Here is a 20,274-nt window from a genome sequence, read left to right on the forward strand (position 1 = left end):
ATTATTTTGTCACAAAGAAATAAAACACTTCATTATATTATTGCACTATCCAGCAACCTTCAGCAGTCATTAAGGCTACAGTTTCAAAAGTTGCCTCCAAGGCCCAATCCTGCAACTGGCACTGTGCAGGCGCCTACTCATGCAGTGCCAACTGCAGGACTGGGGCCTATTTTGCGTGACCCAGTTTTAGGATGATCAACTTTACACACCTCAGGGCTTCATTTTCAGCAGTGCTAAGCTCACGCAGTTCCTAGGGGCTCACATTTGTATAACATATTTTCAGTGCCTGTAAAAAGCAAGCCTGGACCTCTTGGGTACCAATAACAGCGGTATCCAAAAGCCGAGGCTAAGTTAGAGTCAACGCTCTGTAGGGCCTGATTCCCCCCGCATACCTCCAGCTCCACAAAAACAACGAGTCTGGCGACACCTTAAAGACTAACAGATTTATTTGGGCATAAGCTGCTGTGGGTAAAAACCCCACTTCTTCAGCTGCTCCAGTATCCCCAGGCACCAAGGGGTGCGGGGGGGAAGCAGGGAGTGGGTGAGAGCCTGGGGTGACCCTCGCGCCTACTCCCTCTTGAGCCTTTTGCCAAACTACTCGCACCCTTTGCCTCAGTTTCCCCAGCTGTTAAAAAGGGGGGAGGGGAAATAACGGCCACGATCTTTGCCAGAGGCGCAAGGGCCCCCAGGCTCCCAGCTCCAGCCCCACTGACTGGGCCGGCGGGGGTGTGGCGAGCGGCACGTGGTCCCCAAGAGGGCGGGGCTGAGTCAGGCAGTGACGAGCGGGCCCTGGCTCTCCCTGCCCCAGCCGTTATTTACCCGCCCAGCGCCGGGCAGGGCTGTGCTGAGCGCTGGGGGGGGGCGCCCCGCCCCGCCCCGCCCGTGTCACGCGGGGAGCCTGGCTGCCCCCGCAACCCGCCTCCCCAGCGCGCTTCCCGCCGGGCTGCTGCTGTCGCCCCCTCTTGTCAGCTGCCTGGGACCCCCGGCGCTGCTGCAGGGGGCGTGGCCAGCAGCGAGAGCCGCGGATTGGCCCGCCCCCTTTCCCGTAGCTGAAGTGGAGGCGGAAGTGCGGCTCCCAGCTGAGAACCTGCCGCGTGCCCGGGTCAGGGAAGGGTCGCGTAGCGAGAGTGCTCAGCATGAAGCGGCTGTTGGGGGGCGGCGCGTGCCTCTCCCGCTGCTGCTCTCTTCTCGCGCTCCTGTGGCTGGGCTCGAGCAGCGGCGCGTGCCCCTGCAGCGACCCCGCGCTCTGTCGCCCGATCGCCGGCACCCGGGAGTTCGAGGTATCCCGACGCCGAGAGCCGCAGGGGGCTCTGGGATTGGGAACGGGCCCTGCGGGGATTCCCGCACCGCCTCCCCCATAGGGCCTCAGCCTCCTCAGCCCACCACTGTGGCCCTTCTGGCCTCGGACCCTTGGCTCCTGCCGCTCCCGGGCCCTAGGGCAGCGGCCTGGCCCGGCCTGGGCTGGCGCCTACAGCCGCTCTACGGGCTGCGCCTTGTATCCCCGATGCATCGGGCGGCGTCGTGCGGCCCTCGCCGCCCCATTCCCTGGGGGAGAGTCTCGGATTCGCTTGGGGTCCCCTCACCCCCAGCCCCGCCTGCGCGCCCTCAGCACCGCGGGGTGTCGCATGGCTACGGAGGGGCTGCGAGAGGCTCTTCCCGGGGACTTGACTGCCCTTTGAGTGGACGGTTAGGGCCGGGGAGTCTGTACCAGCCTGGCAGTGCCAGCGAGGGGAAAGGTTGAGGCCGCAGTGCATGAATTGTGACTCCTCTGAGAGCAGAAGCTAGAGTTGGCGAGTGAGCTGTTTTGGTGTGTTTATTACTCATTGCTAATCGGTTGCTTCTCTTTTTGGGGCTCTAATGTATCTTTCTGCTCATTACATCTTTAGATATGAAACTTTGACATTTGATTAGGGTTAGACCCTCAAATGTTGGTCTACTGTTAAATTACAGGGATGATTTATTCAACCTCTTACACAATCCAGCCCATTAAATCACAACAGTCTTGTTTTTAATAGAATAAAATGAGTTGTAATTCATGATGACCTTCCTGAAGCTTTAAATGGGTCTAAATTAGTTCATTAGCCATTTGTTTCAATTAATCTAATCAGGGTAGGTTTATTTGGTCTGGCAGCTTCTGTTTGACAAAAAAATTATAAACTGGGTCAGCATGAATTACTGGGAAATGACATTGGATCCTGTCAAAGCTCCCACCAGTTTGTTTGCATGTTGAGACCAGCTAGCTGTTGAATTTGGCAGGCCCTAGATCTGTAAAGGACAAGCTGGCTTTCAAGAAGCATGAATAATTTAACATTTTACTCTACCTAGAATGTATTTGGGATGTAAGGCAAAGGAATGACGCAGCTCTAATTTAAATTAAACTGTCATGAGAGTTTGACTGTTCATGTGATTCCAGTGACTGAGTTTTTGTTCTGCTTTTGCAGGTCTTTGTGTTTGATGTTGGAAGAAAAACTTGGAAGTTCTATGATTGGTCACAGATTACAACTGTGGCAGCTTTTGGAAAGTATGACCCTGAGCTGTTGTGTTATGCTCATTCTAAAGGAGCCAGGGTAGTACTAAAAGGTTGGTTACAGTTAGGGAAATGTGGGCATTTATGTATTAAATTTATAAGGGAATAATATACCCCCTTTTGCATAGGGTCATAATACGCTACCACCCAGAATTTTTTTTAAAGGTATAAAAGAGGCAAAACTCCAATTCCTTCTGCCCCAATAGTAACACAACTATTTCAGTGTCAGCAAAATAAAGGATCTACTGGGAAAGAGATCAGTAGAAGTCACATGGGAATGGAGAGGAAGAAGTGGGAAGAGGAAGAACTTATGCAGGACATGGCTCCATGTATTTTGTATCGTACTTAAAAATCAAATGTTGAATTAAAGAGCTGTAACTCAATCTTAGAGGTTCTTGGACGAGAATAGCTCCAAATATATTCTAGGAGGAAGGTGTGTATAAAGTATTAAATATTAAGAAAAAAAAAGTGTAATACCTATGAGGTTGAAAATGCTGTTCATATTTAAGGTTTATTTTATACACCTCTACCCGAATATAACGCTGTCCTTAGGAGCCAAAAAATCTTACCGCGTTATAGGTGAAACCGCATTATATTGAACTTGCTTTGATCCACCGGAGAACGCAGCGCACCGTTTCCCCCTTCCACCCCCCCACCCCAGAGTGCTGCTTTACCACATTATATCCGAATTCTTGTTATATTGGGGTAGAGGTGTATATGAAATCCTTCATTTGTGGCCACACTTAGATGTTGTACACAGAGTTTTGGACTTCTCATTTAAAAAAAAAAAAAAAAAAAGGCAACAAAGATGTGGGAAGAAAGAGGGATCACCTGAAAGGAAAGCTTAAAAGAAACAAGAAGAGTGAGTCACTATGATTAGAAGAGTCACTATGTCAGAAAGGTGTCAGCTTCGAGGAAGGGAGAGCAATTGTTCACAGTGGCTAAAAAAGGAATAACCAGAAGTAGTGGGATGAAACTGCAAAGAAAAATTCAGGAATAATCTCACACCATAGTTTGATCTCCCAAGGAAACTGTACCAAAAAATACCAAACTACCCCACACGTGAATTGGCCTCCGCTATACGGTCCACATATAGCATGGAGATGAAGTATATGGCAAAATAGGATTCCCACCCCCCAGCCCCAATATCTACTGTTGTTCAAGTAAGTGGTAATTTATTAAGATTTCTTATTTAGGAGATGTACCTGTGAAGGAAATTATTGACTCTGCTAACAGAACAGCCTGGATAGCACGACAGGTGGACCTGGCCAAAAAGCAGTATATGGATGGAATTAATATAGACATAGAGCAAGAAGTTATCATGATGTCACCTGAATACTATGCATTAACAGCTCTGGTTAAAGAAACTACTGATGCTTTTCATAGAGAAATTCCAGGATCACAGGTGAAAACAAAATTTATTTTATAAAACGATAGATTTTTAAATCTGTGATGTCCTGGCAATTTATTCCATAATGTAAAGAAGACTTGTCTGTAAAGTTCTGTGCATGCCTCTGGCACTGTTTCCCAACTGTGCGTTGTTAATTAATTTTATATATATATATGTCATATATAAGCTCCTCATTGAGCTAGGTGCTGTACAAACAGAACAAAAATGGCTGTATTCTTTTTCTCCTAAGGATAATTTAATATTTGAATTCCATAAAGGATTCGTTTTCAAATAGAAGCAATTTTGCTCGGATTGATAATATTTTCATTATGGACCTTTTTGGTATATTGGCTGCCAATGGTAAATCGCTTTTATGTTGTTGTTGGTATGACTTAATGAAACTCTGAAAATGCTGTCAAGTATCAGAGTGGTAGCTGTGTTAGTTTGTATCCACAAAAACAACAAGGAGTCTGGTGGCACCTTAAAGACTAACAGAATTATTTGGGCATAAGCTTTGGGTAAAAAACCTCACTTCAGATACCAGTATTTTCAAATTTGCAAGTTCAGCATGATGTTAGAAAAACTTGATAAATCTTTAGCAGGATTTAACAGGCAAAGGAATCAAAGATGTTAAAGATTTCCTTTGCTAAAGATATATCTTTATCCTTTGCCTGTTGTCTGTCATGTTCTGAAATAGATTATCATAGTTCTTAATTCTGTTTTTGTGTGTGTATTAAATTACACACGTATAGAAGACTTTGCAGACATATTTTAAAAAAGTGAATCAGATTTTGGGCCCACTAGTCTTGACTGTGCCCCTTTTTATGCATATTGATTTTATAGTTGTAAAAGCAGATTTGCTCTGAAAACTCAGAAATATCTGATTGATTATTTTACAGGGTTTTAGCTGAACAGTTCCTCTTACGATCCATGTGTATCGAACAGCGCAACAGTTTGAAAACATCCCACTAAAGTTTACATAGCTCTGCTTTACAAAACAAACAAACCAGCAAAGCAACAGAATATATAAATTCCACACTAGGTATAAAGTTGTGGTTTTCTCCATCAGGTCACCTTTGATGTGGCTTGGTCTCCAGCATGCGTAGACAAAAGATGCTACAACTACAGTGGGATTGCAGAGGCCTGTGATTTCTTGTTTGTGATGTCTTATGATGAGCAGAGTCAGGTCTGGACAGAATGTATTGCAAGAGCCAATGCTCCCTACAATCAGACCTTAGAAGGTAAGAATTAGTCAATAACATTAGCAACTGGCACATTTCTCTTTTAAAATGCATTATTGGAAGGGGACACCTTTTTTCCTAAAATATATTAAATGCTTTTTGATTGCATTATTTATTTTCTTGAAGCCTTTGATATTACTAAAATCTATTAAGAGAACTGTTTTCACATTGGGGGAATAGATTTTTGTGGCACCATGGGTGGACATAGAGCAGTTATGTGCTATTTGACACCTGAATTTGAGAGAGATCTCTATATATCTATATCTATAGATATAGATATGTCACCCTCAGTGGGATTCAGGTACACCTGGGGCAAGAGTTGGATTAGGGCATAGGCACAAATGGCACCTAACTAAAGCTACACCTGCACCCATTTAACATCTTTCTTGACTGAAAATCATTTAAATATGCAACGTTCCACAGCAGGTTAATGGCTCATGCTGTTTATAAAAAGAACAGGAGACTTGTGGCACCTTAGAGAGTAACAAATTTATTTGAGCATAAGCTTTCGTGGGCTACAGCCCACTTCATTGGATGCATAGACTGGAACGTACGGCAAGAAGATATTTATACATACAGAGAACATGAAAAGGTGGAATTGACATGAGCTATCAGCAGCAGGAGGAGGGGGGAAAAAAAAAACTTTTGAAGTGATAATCGAGATGACCCACAGAAGGGGTGAAGATACTTAACATGGGGAAAATAATCTCCATTGATTGGCCTCTTACAGTTGGTATGGCTACTTCCACCTTTTCATGTTCTCTGTATGTATAAATATCTTCTTGCTGTATGTTCCAGTCTATGCATCTGATGAAGTGGGCTGTAGCCCACGAAAGCTTATGCTCAAATAAATGTGTTACTCTCTAAGGTGCCACAAGTCTCCTGTTCTTTTTGTGGATAAGAGCTGCTACTCTTAAACCTGTCATGCTGTTTGTCACCCTACAACTCCTGCTCAGGATATCAGCTACCAAAACATCTTTAATTGCTTTATTCTGCTTTTAAACTTTCCTTCCTTTCTGTGCATCATGTAGAACTTTATTGAAATATGAATTCTAAATACAAGAATGTTGGCAGATTTCTGCATATACTGAAATGCCCTTTGTTTTTCCTTTCTGGTCAGGGTACCATACGAAAGCATGGCTGTTAAAGCTAGCTGGTGCGCTTCCCTGGAGCTTCCTAATGTCTTGCAGAAAGTTGATACTTGAGTCTTTGTAATACTTAATTGTATATCATTTTAGACATTTCTTTATTAAGAAATTAATCATATGGTAGATCAAACAGTAAAAGAATGTTATACCAAAGGAATTGCATTTGAAAGAGGGCTGTAGATGTATTTGTATTTTGAATATCTAGCTTGATAACCTTTGCTTCATTAGTGTTGAGAAATCTGCTCTAGGCATAGATTCTAAGGCCAGAAGGGATTATTATGGCCTCCTGTATCACACAGGCCATATAACTTCCCCAGTAATTACTGGAACGTATCTTTAAGAAAAACGTCCAATCTTAATTTAAAAATTATCAGCAATGGAGACCCTTGGTAAATTGTTCCAGTGGTTAATTATTCTTGCTGTTTAAAAAAAAAAAAGAAGCCTTATTTCTAGACTGAATTTGTCTAGCTTCAACTTTCAGCCATTGGATCATGTTATACCTTTCTCTGCTAGTTTGAAGAGCCTATTGTTAAATATTTGTTCCCCATGTAGATACTTATGGACCATTGTCAAGTCACCGCTTAACGTTCTCTTTGGAGCTCAGTCTATCACTATAAGTTTATCACTATATATTTTCTAATCTTTTAATCATTCTCATGGCTCTTCTCTGAACCCTCTGCAATTTATCAACATCTTTCTTGAATTGTGGGCACCAGAACTGGACATAGTATTCCAGCAGCAGTCACACCGTTGCCAAGTATAGAGGTAAAATAGCCTTTCTATTCCTACTTGAGATTCTCCTTTTTATGCATTTCAGGATCACATTAGCTCTTTTGGCCACAGCATTACATTAGGGGCTCATATTGAGCTGATTATCCACCATGACCCCTAAATCTTTTTCAAAGTCACTGCCTCCCAGAATAGAGTCCCCTGTCCTGTAAGTGTGGCCTGCATTGTTTGTTCCTAGATGTATACATTTACATTTAGCTGTATTAAAACACACATTGTTTGCTTGTGCCTAGTTTACCAAACGTTCCAGATTGCTCTGAATCAGGGATGTGTTCTCTTGGTTATGGTTTTCCCTAATTTTTGTGTCATCTGTGAACTTTATCATTGATTGTATGTTTTCTTCTAGGTCATTGGTAAAAATGCTAAACAGTGTAGGGCCAAGAAACAGTCCCTGCAGAACCCCACTGGAGATAGACCCACTCAAAAACGATTCCCCCATAGGTATTAAAATGTGTAACTACATATCAGTTAGCAAGTTTTTAATCCATTTAATGTGTGCCATGTTAATTTTATATCATTCTAGGTTTTTTATCAACATGTGGTATATCGAGTGACATACCTTACCGAAGTCTTACGACAACACTGTTATTACTAGTTTGGTTGATAAAAGATATCATAAAAAAAGATATCAAGTTAGTTTGGCAGGATCTGTTTTCCATAAACCCACATGGATTTGCATTAACTATATTACCTTATATGACATCAGCATGTTAGTAAATATATACAGCAGAAAAAAGAAGCATGCATGTAAATTCATATTTTCTTTTAAATTAGGATATGATGACTACATTAGTATAAGCATTGAGCCTAAGAAGCTTGTGATGGGTGTGCCCTGGTACGGCTATGATTATAAATGTCTGAATTTGTCTAAGGTAAGATGAAGGCAGTTCTATCATAACTGTGTTGTTGGTGTCCCCCCCTCCCCCTCCCCCATGATATGCTATATAATTTCTGGTAGTTACTTTTTTTACAGTAAGGAAGTGCAAAGACTCTGTGGTCTCTAAGATAAGAGCACAGGGCTGGGACTTAAGATATCAGTGTTCTCGCTGGTTCTGCCAGTGACTTACTGTGTGATCCCAGGCAGGTCATTTTACCTCTGTGCCTCCCTTTCCTCCTCTGTACAATTAAGATGATGATACTTGGGCACCTGAAAGTGCTTTGAAATCTTTGGATGAAAAGAGCTATATAAGTGTGTAGCTCCCTCTTTTGGGGCAGCCTGATCCCTTCTGAAGGTAGTGGAGCCTCTTATCCCTCTGCTGGGTTTTGGTGACCCCCCCCCCCCCCCCTTTAGGACCAGTGGTCCCTGAGTTCTTAGTGCTTGGTGCCGCCATCTGTGTCCAGGTGCACAAATCAGTAATCAACCCTATGACCGCTAGGATATAATAATTTATGGGTACAATAAATCAAGGAATTACATAAATAGCATTTTATTCCTGAAAAGGAGGGGTAAATTAAAAGGAAGGGGAAGAGAACAGGCAAAGGAATCAAAGATGTTAAATAAATAAGCTTCTTACCCTCCAAATCCTGCAAATCAAAGCCCATAAACTAAATTGATATGAGAAAGGTCTCCCTCCCCCCCCGCCACCAGTGCTCCCTAGTGGCCTTATCTTGGGTGTGGAGGGACTGGAGTTTGATGTGGATGGCTAGTATCCTTTCCTGGGAAGCTGATAGTCCTTCCTTTCAGCTGAATGGAGTCCCTGGTGACCTTGAGCCCTGACTGTTGGGTTCAGCTGGCTTTCAGTCCTCACTGGGGCAGCAAAATCTTGGGCTTGGTCTCTGTTGTGGAGCTAGGTGCTCCAGGTCAGTTGTGGGCCCTCTGATAGGGAGAGTCAAAATAGCCATTTCCCCTTCTACTGCAGAGAGACTCTCTCTTGAGGCTGCTTCTCTTCCACCATGACTTTCTGAAATCAGCTCTCCCTTCCTCATGTGGTCCCTGCCACGCTCAGTCATGTGACCCAGGCATATGAAGGCTCTCTGGGACCTGCAGTTGATTGTCCAGACATGTCAGTCAGGTTCCTGGGTCAGCTCCTACAGACACTGGGGATCAAGCAGTCTCAGTTGAAGTTCCAGTCTGTGCCTCTGCTCTTCTTTGTGAGAACTGCTTCTCTGAAGCCCCCAGATTGGCAAGGGGGCTACACGTACAAAGTATTATTGAGTTTGTTTTGTTTTTTTATTATAAAAATAATATAAAGTGAATATTAGTGTTGGTTGTTTCCCACAGTAGACTGGTATGAGGAGCTGGAAGTTGTTCATTTCAATTAAAGTTGAATTATTTGAACTTCTTTCTCTACATTTTATTGAAACAGATAGGAATCCATATCTGGTGTGGATGTTTAGTTATTTTTGGGAGGTTCCTCTTTATGACTTTCTTCCAGGCTTATCCCTTCTGAAGGGTTTAATAAATCCAAGTAACATGAACCAGATCTCCTGTTTGGTTTTTTTTCAGGATCATGTTTGTTCCCTCCCAAATATTTCTTTCCGAGGGGCTCCATGCAGTGATGCTGCAGGGCGTCAGGTCACCTATGAAACAATAATGAAGCAGGTGAATAGTTCTATTTCTGGGAGCCTGTGGGATGAGGAGCAGAAGGCTCCATATTATGAATATAAGGTAAGCAGTTTCCTAGACAAACATTCATGAGCTGTGGACTAAATGTACATGAACCTTAGTTCTGTTCTTGTAAATCTAGATTTTCAGGTGTGATCTGTCCACTTTGTGATGCTCATATGTTGCAGAGTGGATGGATTCCAATTTAACTTATGTCAATGGAGAGTTCCCCTACACAAGGCTGGCAGAAGCGGCAGAGCTGGCTCCTGCTCTAGCCTACCATCTCTTTATTGAGAGAGAGGATGCATGTAATGCCAGGAAGGGGATTTGGTAGGACAGAGTTTCACTATGCCTATCCTCCCTTGTCATAAGGTCTCTAAGGAACCTTATGCCAGTGATGTAAGTTAAAACAGGCTCCCAGCTGCTCTTAATTTCTGCTGGTGCTGAGTGACACAAGATCAGGGAGCTGCAACTGGCTCCCTTTGGCTTCCCCTCTTCACTATGTCCAAACTCCATCTGAATGCAGTGGAAGACTGAGCCCATATATTATTGGTGTGCACTGATAAAGCTGTAAATATTTCTTATGGTTCTGTTGGTGATGGATTGTCAGTTACCTGGTATTACATTTTGTATCACTTTAATGCACTGATGACTAAAAGCTCTTAAAAGTCATCACCAGCTGAAAGCAGTGTAATTTTTATTTGGCAAAATTCCATAACTTTCTCCAAATCTGTTTATTGCTAGGAACAAAACCACATACTCTGACTACATTTCATTTACTAGATTAGACTACACGATTGAAATCCTAGCCCAAGCCTTTGATATTATCAGTTTTTATAATTAAATGTATCATTAAAATACCCACAGATCTAGTCATCTCATTTAACCTAAATTAATACAAACATCTTTGTAACTCGTTTGTGGTTGCTTGTCTGGAGATCAGAGAAACATACTAGTAAGAAAGCAGAGATGTGTATTGGTCTATGCATTGTAGAAGAAAGACAGCTGGAGTTGTGGGTGGTTGGTTTTGTTTTGTTTTTTGTTTTAAACCGAACACACACACACACACACCCTTTTCAGAAGCTTCTTTGCACTTTTGGAAAGGGAATTTTAGATTGTCTTGTTTGTAGAGCTCTTAAATGCAAGTCTGGAAAAAGATTGTACACATTTTATTCATCTGAGTTTTTACTTCATTTGTAATTATAGTTTTGATTCATTGCATTTAACCACTCTGTATACAATGTTTATATATGTTAACACAAATGTACTTACCAACTTTTTATAGGACTCTCTTGGTCATTTTCATCAAGTATGGTACGATAATCCACAGAGCATTTCCCTGAAGGCAACGTATGCAAAGAAACGTAGTTTAAGGGGTATTGGCATGTGGAATGCAAATTGTCTTGACTACTCCAGAAGTTCTGTAGCAGAGCAGCAGACTGAAGCAATGTGGCGAGCCTTGAGACCATAGCAACTATATAAGATAGTGAACACTACCTCTGGATTTAGAATGTAGAAAATTAATTGGTAGTTATGGCTAATATTCTGTATTATGCCTTCTTGCAAGTATGCACTGGTTACAAGCAAAACTTCATCTTGTCAGTCTGTGCTTAAGGCAGTATTTTTATACCTTAAAGTATTTAACATTGGATTAACACTGTTTTAACAGGTTCTGGTTATTCTCATTCTCAACTTTCATAATTGGCATCTGACCTTGAACTTGACACTCATAATCTATATTAACACATGTATGTTGAATCATTTAAAAGAGAGCATATGAGAATGAGGTGTTCTGCTCAACACCAATGCTTTATCATAACCAGTTACTATTCTTTATTCTGTAAACTTTATATCTAAAAATGTACACCGACTTGTTGTGAAGGTTTTAATTATTTGTAGCATTTAGCTTTGTTGCCAGTGAAACTGAAGAATTAAATATTCTTTTTATGTTTACATAACATTGTGAGGTTTTTTACACCTTCAAAAGCCAGAAAACCTTAGGCTTCAAAGAAAGCTTGCACCCATTTTGCTCAAAGCAGCATTCTAAAGTGTATATGGTAGGTCATAAGAAATGCTTATCTAAACAAATTGATTTCATAATTAACATTTAAGTGTCTACATTTTTGAACTAGATTGTAGTCACCATACTGCTGTAATTTTTTATTCTAAAGTCTACATGGTGTTTAATTCATAATCAGAGAGATGGATGATATTCTGTAAGTATTTAGAGATTTATTCTCCTCATCCTTCATGTCAGTTAACTGGTACTGCTAGCTATGAGAAACATATGCACACACATTGGCTAGCTTATTAACACTTTTTGTAGTAAAGGTGCCCATATACATTGGAATCTGTTTTGGGACACAATATTTATTAGTGCTAGTGCTTCATTTGTGCTATATTGTGGTTTGATCCTGCCTGTGTGGATAAATCATGTTTCCATTCAAGTTAAAGGGGTTGAATGGATAAAAGTGAGGTTAGAATTTGGCTATAACATGGTACCCTGAAAAAATCTGTCTTTAGATCAATTTCATGTAGATCTTGAGGAGAGAAGAATCCTGTATCAGTAGAGAGATGGATTGGATAATCTAATAGATACTTTTCATCTTTAAATTCTGTGATTCCTGACGACTAAGAAGATAGATTCCTTGACCTAGAGGGGTGTTTTTCACATTTCTTTACACAAAACTCAGGCTGAATAAAAGGGGCCCTATGTTCATTTCTAGTTGCTTATAAAATGTGAAAATATTCAGAATGAGAATCTCAGGTTAGTCCTAATATTTTCTGATGATGATTCATTGTGCCAAGGGAATTTTTGGATGAAATATTAAAATATTTGCAAACATTTATAGAGATTGATGTATGTGTGTGCGTATTTCAGTGAAGTTTTGTTAAAATAGAAATGAAATATTAAGGCTGAGGCAAAAGAACAATTAATGTCACTTTCATCTTCCTAGAAGCAAAATACAGTATTTGTTTTTTAGTAATATTAAATAATCCTTGAAATAAATCTACTAAACTGTTTTGGAGAGATTTTCTGTATATAACATTTTTAAAGGTGTAATCCAAACCTCATGAGTCTATGGTTTGTCTTTGAACATACTGCAATGAAAGAAGAAAGAAAACTGTTTTCTAGTACTACTGTGTATTTGTTACAAAGATAGGCCCATATCTTGCAGACACTTACACATCTGTTCAATGGGAATACTCACAGCGTATAAAATTTAAAAAAACACTTAGTATATCAAATTAAGTGCATACATGAGTAGTTCCACTGACTTTAAACGTTGATATTTTCTTATAGAGTCTGTGGACACAGTGAAATAATTAATAGAAGTCTGACATTTTCCCCCCTCCTTAATCAGGATTTTGGTTTAAATACCTAACATTGTCAAGTTAGACCCTGACTATGCTATAACTTGCAACTGATGTTACAATAGAACCTCAGAGTTATGAACACCTCGGGAATGGAGGTTGTTTAACTCTGAAATGTTCATAACTGAACAAAACGTTATGGTGGTTCTTTCAAAATGTTACAATTTAACATTGACTTAATACAGCTTTAAAACTTTATGCAGAAGAAAAATGCTGCTTTTAACCATCTTAATTCAAATGAAACCTTATCAAATCTTTTCTAAACTTCCCCTTTATTATTTTTATTTTTTAATAGTTTACATTTAACACAGTACTATGCTGTATTTGCCTTTTTTTTTTTTTGTCTTTGCTGCTGCCTGATTGCATACTTCTGGTTCCAAATGAGGAGTGTGATTGACTGGTCAATTCGTAACTCCCCTCCCATCATTTTGAGCCAGATTCCCATGAAGTTCTTCTGGGGAAAAGGGATGCTGCTGCTGAGCCGTAACTCTAAACCTCCAAACATCGGGGGTCACAGACTTGATCTGGATTCCTTACACTTGTAAAACAAATGGGACTATACCTCTACCCCGATATAACGCTGTCCTTGGGAGCCAAAAAATCTTACCATGTTATAGGTGAAACCGCGTTATATTGAACTTGCTTTGATCCGCTGGAGCGTGCAGCCCCACCTCTACAGAGTGCTGTTTTACTGCGTTATATCCGAATTCGTGTTATATCGGGTCACGTTATATTGGCGTAGAGGTGTATATCACCTTTTATCTGTGGTATCTCTTTTCATCAGCTGCTGTGTATTTCATTTAACTTTTATTAAAACTTTAAAGTAAACACTTGAATCTGATTCATCAACTAGAATTTTAATTGAACTATTTATAATTTCAAGTTTTCTGTATCACTTACTGCAGAGAATAGAATGCAGAAGCCCAGTCCTCTGCTCTTATTTATTAAGTACTGTTAGTGTTGTCCATGCTGTATAAACAGAAAAGAGACAGTCCCTTCCTTCTAGAGTTTGAAATCTAATTTGGTTCTAGACAATACAGTTCATATTCATAGGATTTAGGTTCCAATCTTGAAGTGGAACAGGGGGTGGTTGATTGGTTCATTTGTTGGGAAGGCTTTATGGAAGGATTTAAAGAAGGATTACATTGGAGACAGAGCTCCAAGATTTAGAGTTCCTCTTTTTTTTTTTTTAAAGTGTTGCAAGAACTTTCACATCCTACTACTGACAATCCTGCCTGTTTCTGTCACTTGCAATAATTAGTATAGTCTTGTCAGTTATGTGGCAGCTTCACATTAACCTCTTGCAGATATAATACCCTTTGGAACTAAGGGAGCAAGCAGGAAAGATTGGAAAAAGTTAACATGAGGGGGTACTATTTCCCTTCTAGAGATCTGATATCCGCACAGGAACATGTCTGTTGCCTCCACTCTGAACTTGGTTAATAAATACTGTATGCTCTACATTTTCTTTCATTTAAGTCTGATCATGATCATATTTACAACCTCAGGGCTAGGACAAGGGCACTTTATTGTCAGTGCAGCTACACTTAAGAGAAGGAAAAGAAACTACACAACTGATACGATAATGTAGAGAGAGGTATGTTTACGATGCTTGAATTTCAAAGCACAATGAGGTAGATATCTGAAACCTGACTATTTTGTGGGTTAAACTGATTGATCTATATGTACCTCAAAAATACATTTTTATCCACAATTCTGGGTATACTACTTCAAATTACAATTCCATATTGATCGTCATTATATAAAAATGACATGTTATGCTAATTCACTATTTGAAATTTTTTTAATGCCATTTCTTTACATTTGATTAGCTTATAGTCAAAAATAAACACACTAATACATTAAACTACATGTTGTATAAGTGAATTACAACTGAGTTACAATTATTAGCTTGAGCTATTTTAGGGCATTTTAAATAAATTATATCTCTATTTTTAACATATACAATTATCTGATATTACATATTGAAAAGTCTCTTACAATAAAAGCATAGGAATATAAAAACAAATACTGACATATTGAGCTTCTGTACAAATATATTACACAATCCCAAGTAATGTGATCCTTCTAAAATACTGGTGTTTCAGACTGGAGTATTAAAGATGACTGAATTTTCTTCTGTGCCAGCTCTGCTCTCAATGCTCGTAAATCAGAGGCTGCCTGCTTTCTCATCTGCAAAAGAACTAGAGATTATTTAAGGAAGATTTTGAAGTTGAAGATACAGTATAATAAAGATTTAACTTTTACGTGGGTTAGATGGATATAGACTGTGCCTTTCATCTTCGGACCCTTTGATTCTAACCAGTTCTCGCCCTGCTTTTCTGCATGTTTCCTTTGTTGTGTCATCTTTAAAAGTCAAATCCTGAAATCCTTACTCAGCAAATTCCTATTGACATCAGTAGGAGTTTGCCTGAATAAAGAGTGACTAAAAATTGACTCTGAATCTCAGGATTGTTTTGTATAACTGACACTATTTCTCTTCTAGAAATACATTTTCTGGTGTTTTGAATTCTGCTAGCAATGAACAGAATTGTCTCCCATACTGCAGATGATGAGGCAAAGGGAAAAAATTCTTATTTTAGTTGCAACAGTATAATCCACATTGATTTCAGTGTCATACTCTGAATTTACTTCTCTATAACTAAAATTAAAATCTGGCTCCAAGCTTATGAGAAAAAAATGTATATTGTACTGCAGTTGTCTAGGCCAGACCTGGTCTGTGAATAAAATGATCTTGTCAGACAATTAAATGCTCCTGTGAACTTGTTTTCCCTAATATTCAACTTTTGTTCCACTTCATTTGCTGTCTTGATACACTGTGAGGCAGTAATAACTTTCTCAGGTCCCTTTTTTACTTTGCCCTTCCAAAGTCATTGATTTAGATTTGAAAATACTTTATGGGATGCTTATTCTACCTCTGCATCTTCTTTCTGTCAGTGGAGAGCAATGGACAGCAGTGGTTTTTTTTATTCATAGATTTTCTGTTGTGCTTGTCTAAGTTCTTTACTGGTTCTTTACAACTCTTGGGCTGGTGTAGTCTTTTTAATTAATTGCCTTCCATATCACGCTACTCATCTTTTCATCAGACATTTCTCACAGATTCTACGAGGCTATGTCAATCTCAGACTCTCCAAACTATGTCCTATATCAGGGATCAGCAACGTTTGGCCCGCAACCCGCCAGGGTAAACCCCCTGGCAGGCCGGGCCGGTTTGTTTACTGGCCGCGTCCGCAGGTTCAGCCAATTGCGGCTCCCACTGGCCGTGGTTTGCCGCTGCAGACCAATGGGGGCTGCGGGAAGCGGTGTGGGACGAGGGATGTGCTGGCCTATATTGTCCATGATGTCAGCTTTCTTCAACAGGGAGAGTTTGTTCAATTGCTCCGGTAGGGCAGGATGGAATAAAAAGGGGCTTAGGTCCATAAACCCCTCTGAACGTGGGAGATGTGCCATCTGCACATTACACCGCTTCCTTTCTTCCTCCTCTCCAAGCCTTTATTGCAGCTGGGTTTCTGTGCTATCCTCACATTCTCAGAAAGGGAAGGGATAAGAAAATTGGACCAGTATCATTTTATTCAGTGATTTTTTTTTCAGCTTTATGGGCAAAGGCAGAACCTAATCCATGTTAAAAACCCATGAATAGTACTCTCATTTGGATCATTGGAAGGGGTGACAGTAGAATGAACACAGACATTCTCTATCTTCCCCCATCTCATTGGAGCTTAAAGCCAGGGTTGTACTGCTGAACATCACCAAGTTCTGCTCTGTGCGTCTCAGCTCTGTGAGAGGCTTGCTGTGTGATGGTGGACAGGTCACTTAACTTGTGGATCTCCAGTTACCTCATAAAATGGGAATTGCAACGAAGACGTGATTATGAGGATTACTTAGGCTATGTCTGCACTACAGAGTTTTGTTGACAAAAGTTCTGTCAACATACGCCATCGCTTTAATTAAACCATTGTTGCATATCCATACACTATGCTCTTTGTGATGGCAGAGTGCATCCACACCAGCATTTCTTGCATCAACACACAGAGGTGTGGTAGCGATCCCACTATCCAAACGACTGCAGGGTCCTGTGAGAAGGGTTTGCAATGCCTCATGGGGCAAGTACATCATATGATCCATGTTTCTCATTCCCATCGTTCCATGGGCATGCTACTAGACTGGGGCGGGGAAGCAATAGAGACAAAGTGTGTGGTGGGTGTGTGTGTATGTGAGAGAGGCAGTTTGTGTTACATAAGAACATAAGAAAGGCCGTACCGGGTCAGACCAAATATTCCATCTAGCCCAGTATCTGTCTACCAACAGTGGCCAATGCCAGGTGCCTCTGAGGGAGTGAACCTAACAGGCAATGATCAAGTGATCTCTCTCCTGCCATCCACCTCCATCCTCTGACGAACAGAGGCTAGGGACACCATTCTTACCCATCCTGGCTAATAGCCATTTATGGACTTAGCCACCATGAATTTATCCAGTCCCCTTTTAAACATTGTTATAGTCCTAGCCTTCACAACCTCCTCAGGTAAGGAGTTCCACAAGTTGACTGTGCGCTGCGTGAAGAAGAACTTCCTTTTATTTGTTTTAAACCTGCTGCCTATTAATTTCATTTGGTGACCCCTAGTTCTTGTATTATGGGAATAAGTAAATAACTTTTCCTTATCCACTTTCTCAACATCACTCATGATTTTATATACCTCTATCATGTCCCCCCTTAGTCTTCTCTTTTCCAAACTGAAGAGTCCTAGCCTCTTTAATCTTTCCTCATATGGGACCCTCTCTAAACCCCTAATCATTTTAGTTGCTCTTTTCTGAACCTTTTCTAGTGCTAGAATATCTTTTTTGAGGTGAGGAGACCACATCTGTACACAGTATTCGAGATGTGGGCGTACCATGGATTTATAGAAGGGCAATAATATATTCTCAGTCTTATTCTCTATCCCTTTTTTAATGATTACTAACATCCTGTTTGCTTTTTCGACCGCCTCTGCACACTGCGTGGACATCTTCAGAGAACCTATCCACGATAACTCCAAGATCTTTTCCTGACTCGTTGTAGCTAAATTAGCCCCCATCATGTTGTATGTATAGTTGGGGTTATTTTTCCAATGTGCATTACTTTACATTTATCCACATTAAATTTCAATTTGCCATTTTGTTGCCCAATCACTTAGTTTTGTGAGATCTTTTGAAGTTCTTCACAATCTGCTTTGGTCTTAACTATCTTGAGTAGTTTAGTATCATCTGCAAACTTTGCCACCTCACTGTTTACCCCTTTCTCCAGATCATTTATGAATAAATTGAATAGGATTGGTCCTAGGACTGACCCTTGGGGAACACCACTAGTTACCCCTCTCCATTCTGAGAATTTACCATTAATTCCTACCCTTTGTTCCCTGTCCTTTAACCAGTTCTCAATCCATGAAAGGACCTTTCCTTTTATCCCATGACAGCTTAATTTACGTAAGAGCCTTTGGTGAGGACCTTGTCAAAGGCTTTCTGGAAATCTATGTACACTATGTCCACGGATCCCCTTGTCCACATGTTTGTTGACCTTCAAAGAACTCTAATAGATTAGTAAGACACGATTTCCCTTTACAGAAACCATGTTGACTATTGCTCAAGAGTTTATGTTTTTCTATGTGTCTGACAATTTTATTCTTTACTATTGTTTCAACTAATTTGCCCGGTACCGACGTTAGACTTACTGGTCTGTAATTGCCGGGATCACCCCTAGAGCCCTTTTAAATATTGGCGTTACATTAGCTAACTTCCAGTCATTGGGTACGAAGCGATTTAAAGGACAGGTTACAAACCTTAGTTAATAGTTCCGCAACTTCACATTTGAGTTCTTTCAGAACTCTTGGGTGAATGTCATCTGGTCCCGGTGACTTGTTAATGTTGAGTTTATCAATTAATTCCAAAACCTCCTCTAGTGATACTTCAATCTGTGACAGTTCCTCAGATTTGTCACCTACAAAAGCCAGCTCAGGTTTGGGAATCTCCCTAACATCCTCAGCCGTGAAGACTGAAGCAAAGAATCCATTTAGTTTCTCTGCAATGACTTTATCGTCTTTAAGCGCTCCTTTTGTATTTTCATCGTCAAGGGGCCCCACTGGTTGTTTAGCAGGCTTCCTGCTTCTGATGTACTTAAAAAACATTTTGTTATTACCTTTGGAGTTTTTGGCTAGCCGTTCTTCAAACGCCTCTTTGGCTTTTCTTATTACACTCTTGCACTTAAGTTGGCAGTGTTGAGGGAGAGTGAGTGTTGGAACACTGTCTCTAAGTTCAGACAGCAGCTGGAGGCGGGGATTGCCCCCCCTCCATCAGCCCCTGCCTCCTGGCCTGGCGCCGCAAAGCAGAGCATTCCCCCGCAGTAGGAGCCTGCCTGCCGCTGTGTTCCTAGTGCCAGATAGCCAGTGCGCACGGGTTCGCAGGAACCGGTTGTTAAATTTAGAAGATCTTTTAGAACCGGTTGTTCCAGGACAACCGGTTCTATATGCGCTTTATTTAACAAAAGCTCCGGCACTCTGCCCTGGCCCCAGCTCACTTCCCCCTCCTCTCCTGAATGCTCCCCTCCTTCTCCTCCCCCGCCCCTGCTTCCCGCGAATCAGATGTTGGGGGAAGCCTGAAACAAGCAGCAGGCAGGCAGGCAGGTAAGCTGGTCCCAGCCGAGCGGCTCCCTCCAGCCTGCAGGGCCGGCTTTAGGAAGTGCGGGGTCCAATTCGAACATTTTTGGCAGGGCCCCAGCAGGGATGACTAAAAATATATATATATATATATATATTTTAAAAAGCCTTTAATGTCTTAGCAACCAGTTCCCTATAAAAAGTTCTGATTTAAGGGATGTGCCGCAGTATGTATTTTTTGTACCAATAGGGTTACCATACGTCCGTATTTTAAATTTTAAAAATTCCTCCCAGATGGTGATTTAAGAACCAAAAAGCCTGACATGGCCAGGAAAATACAAATGTATGTTAACCCTACCTGAAGTTTTTTTTTAAAAAGATGGGCCTGAACTAGAAATGAGCTCCGTTTCACATGTATGGGTCCCTGTCTCTCCCCGGGGGTGTGCTAGGGTGACCAGATGTCCCGATTTTATAGGGACAGTCCCGATTTTTGGATCTTTTTCTTAGAGCCTATTACCCCCCCACCCTCAGTCCCAATTTTTCACACTTGGTCACCCTAGGGTGTGCACGTGTGGGACCCAGCTGCTCCCTGCCCCCCCTCATTGAAGCACG

The 20,274-nt window shown here is 41.0% G+C and overlaps 2 protein-coding genes across 13 annotated transcripts in view; one reads left to right on the forward strand and one right to left on the reverse strand.

Annotated features, from left to right (window-relative positions):
• Positions 1-932: 932 nt before the first annotated feature.
• Positions 933-12,715, forward strand: CTBS (chitobiase). Its single transcript, XM_039486692.1, has 7 exons — positions 933-1,280; positions 2,442-2,580; positions 3,724-3,932; positions 4,987-5,158; positions 7,870-7,967; positions 9,542-9,703; positions 10,926-12,715. The coding sequence occupies exons 1-7, from the start codon at positions 1,137-1,139 to the stop codon at positions 11,109-11,111; spliced, it is 1,110 nt and encodes a 369-aa protein (XP_039342626.1). The 5' UTR covers positions 933-1,136; the 3' UTR covers positions 11,112-12,715.
• Positions 12,716-14,730: 2,015 nt separating this feature from the next.
• Positions 14,731-20,274, reverse strand: part of SPATA1 (spermatogenesis associated 1) — a 39,760-nt gene continuing 34,216 nt past the window's right edge. For 11 of the 12 annotated variants that reach the window (XM_039486689.1, XM_039486682.1, XM_039486690.1 and 8 more), the window contains one exon: positions 14,731-15,208. In XM_039486689.1, coding sequence (XP_039342623.1) covers positions 15,104-15,208 — 105 coding nt within the window. In that variant the 3' untranslated portion in view covers positions 14,731-15,103. The remainder of the gene's footprint in view (positions 15,209-20,274) is intronic. The other variant, XR_005584156.1, reaches the window with a different exon arrangement.

This window comes from Mauremys reevesii, linkage group 8 (genome assembly GCF_016161935.1).
Source record: "Mauremys reevesii isolate NIE-2019 linkage group 8, ASM1616193v1, whole genome shotgun sequence".
Classification (NCBI taxonomy): domain Eukaryota; kingdom Metazoa; phylum Chordata; order Testudines; family Geoemydidae; genus Mauremys; species Mauremys reevesii.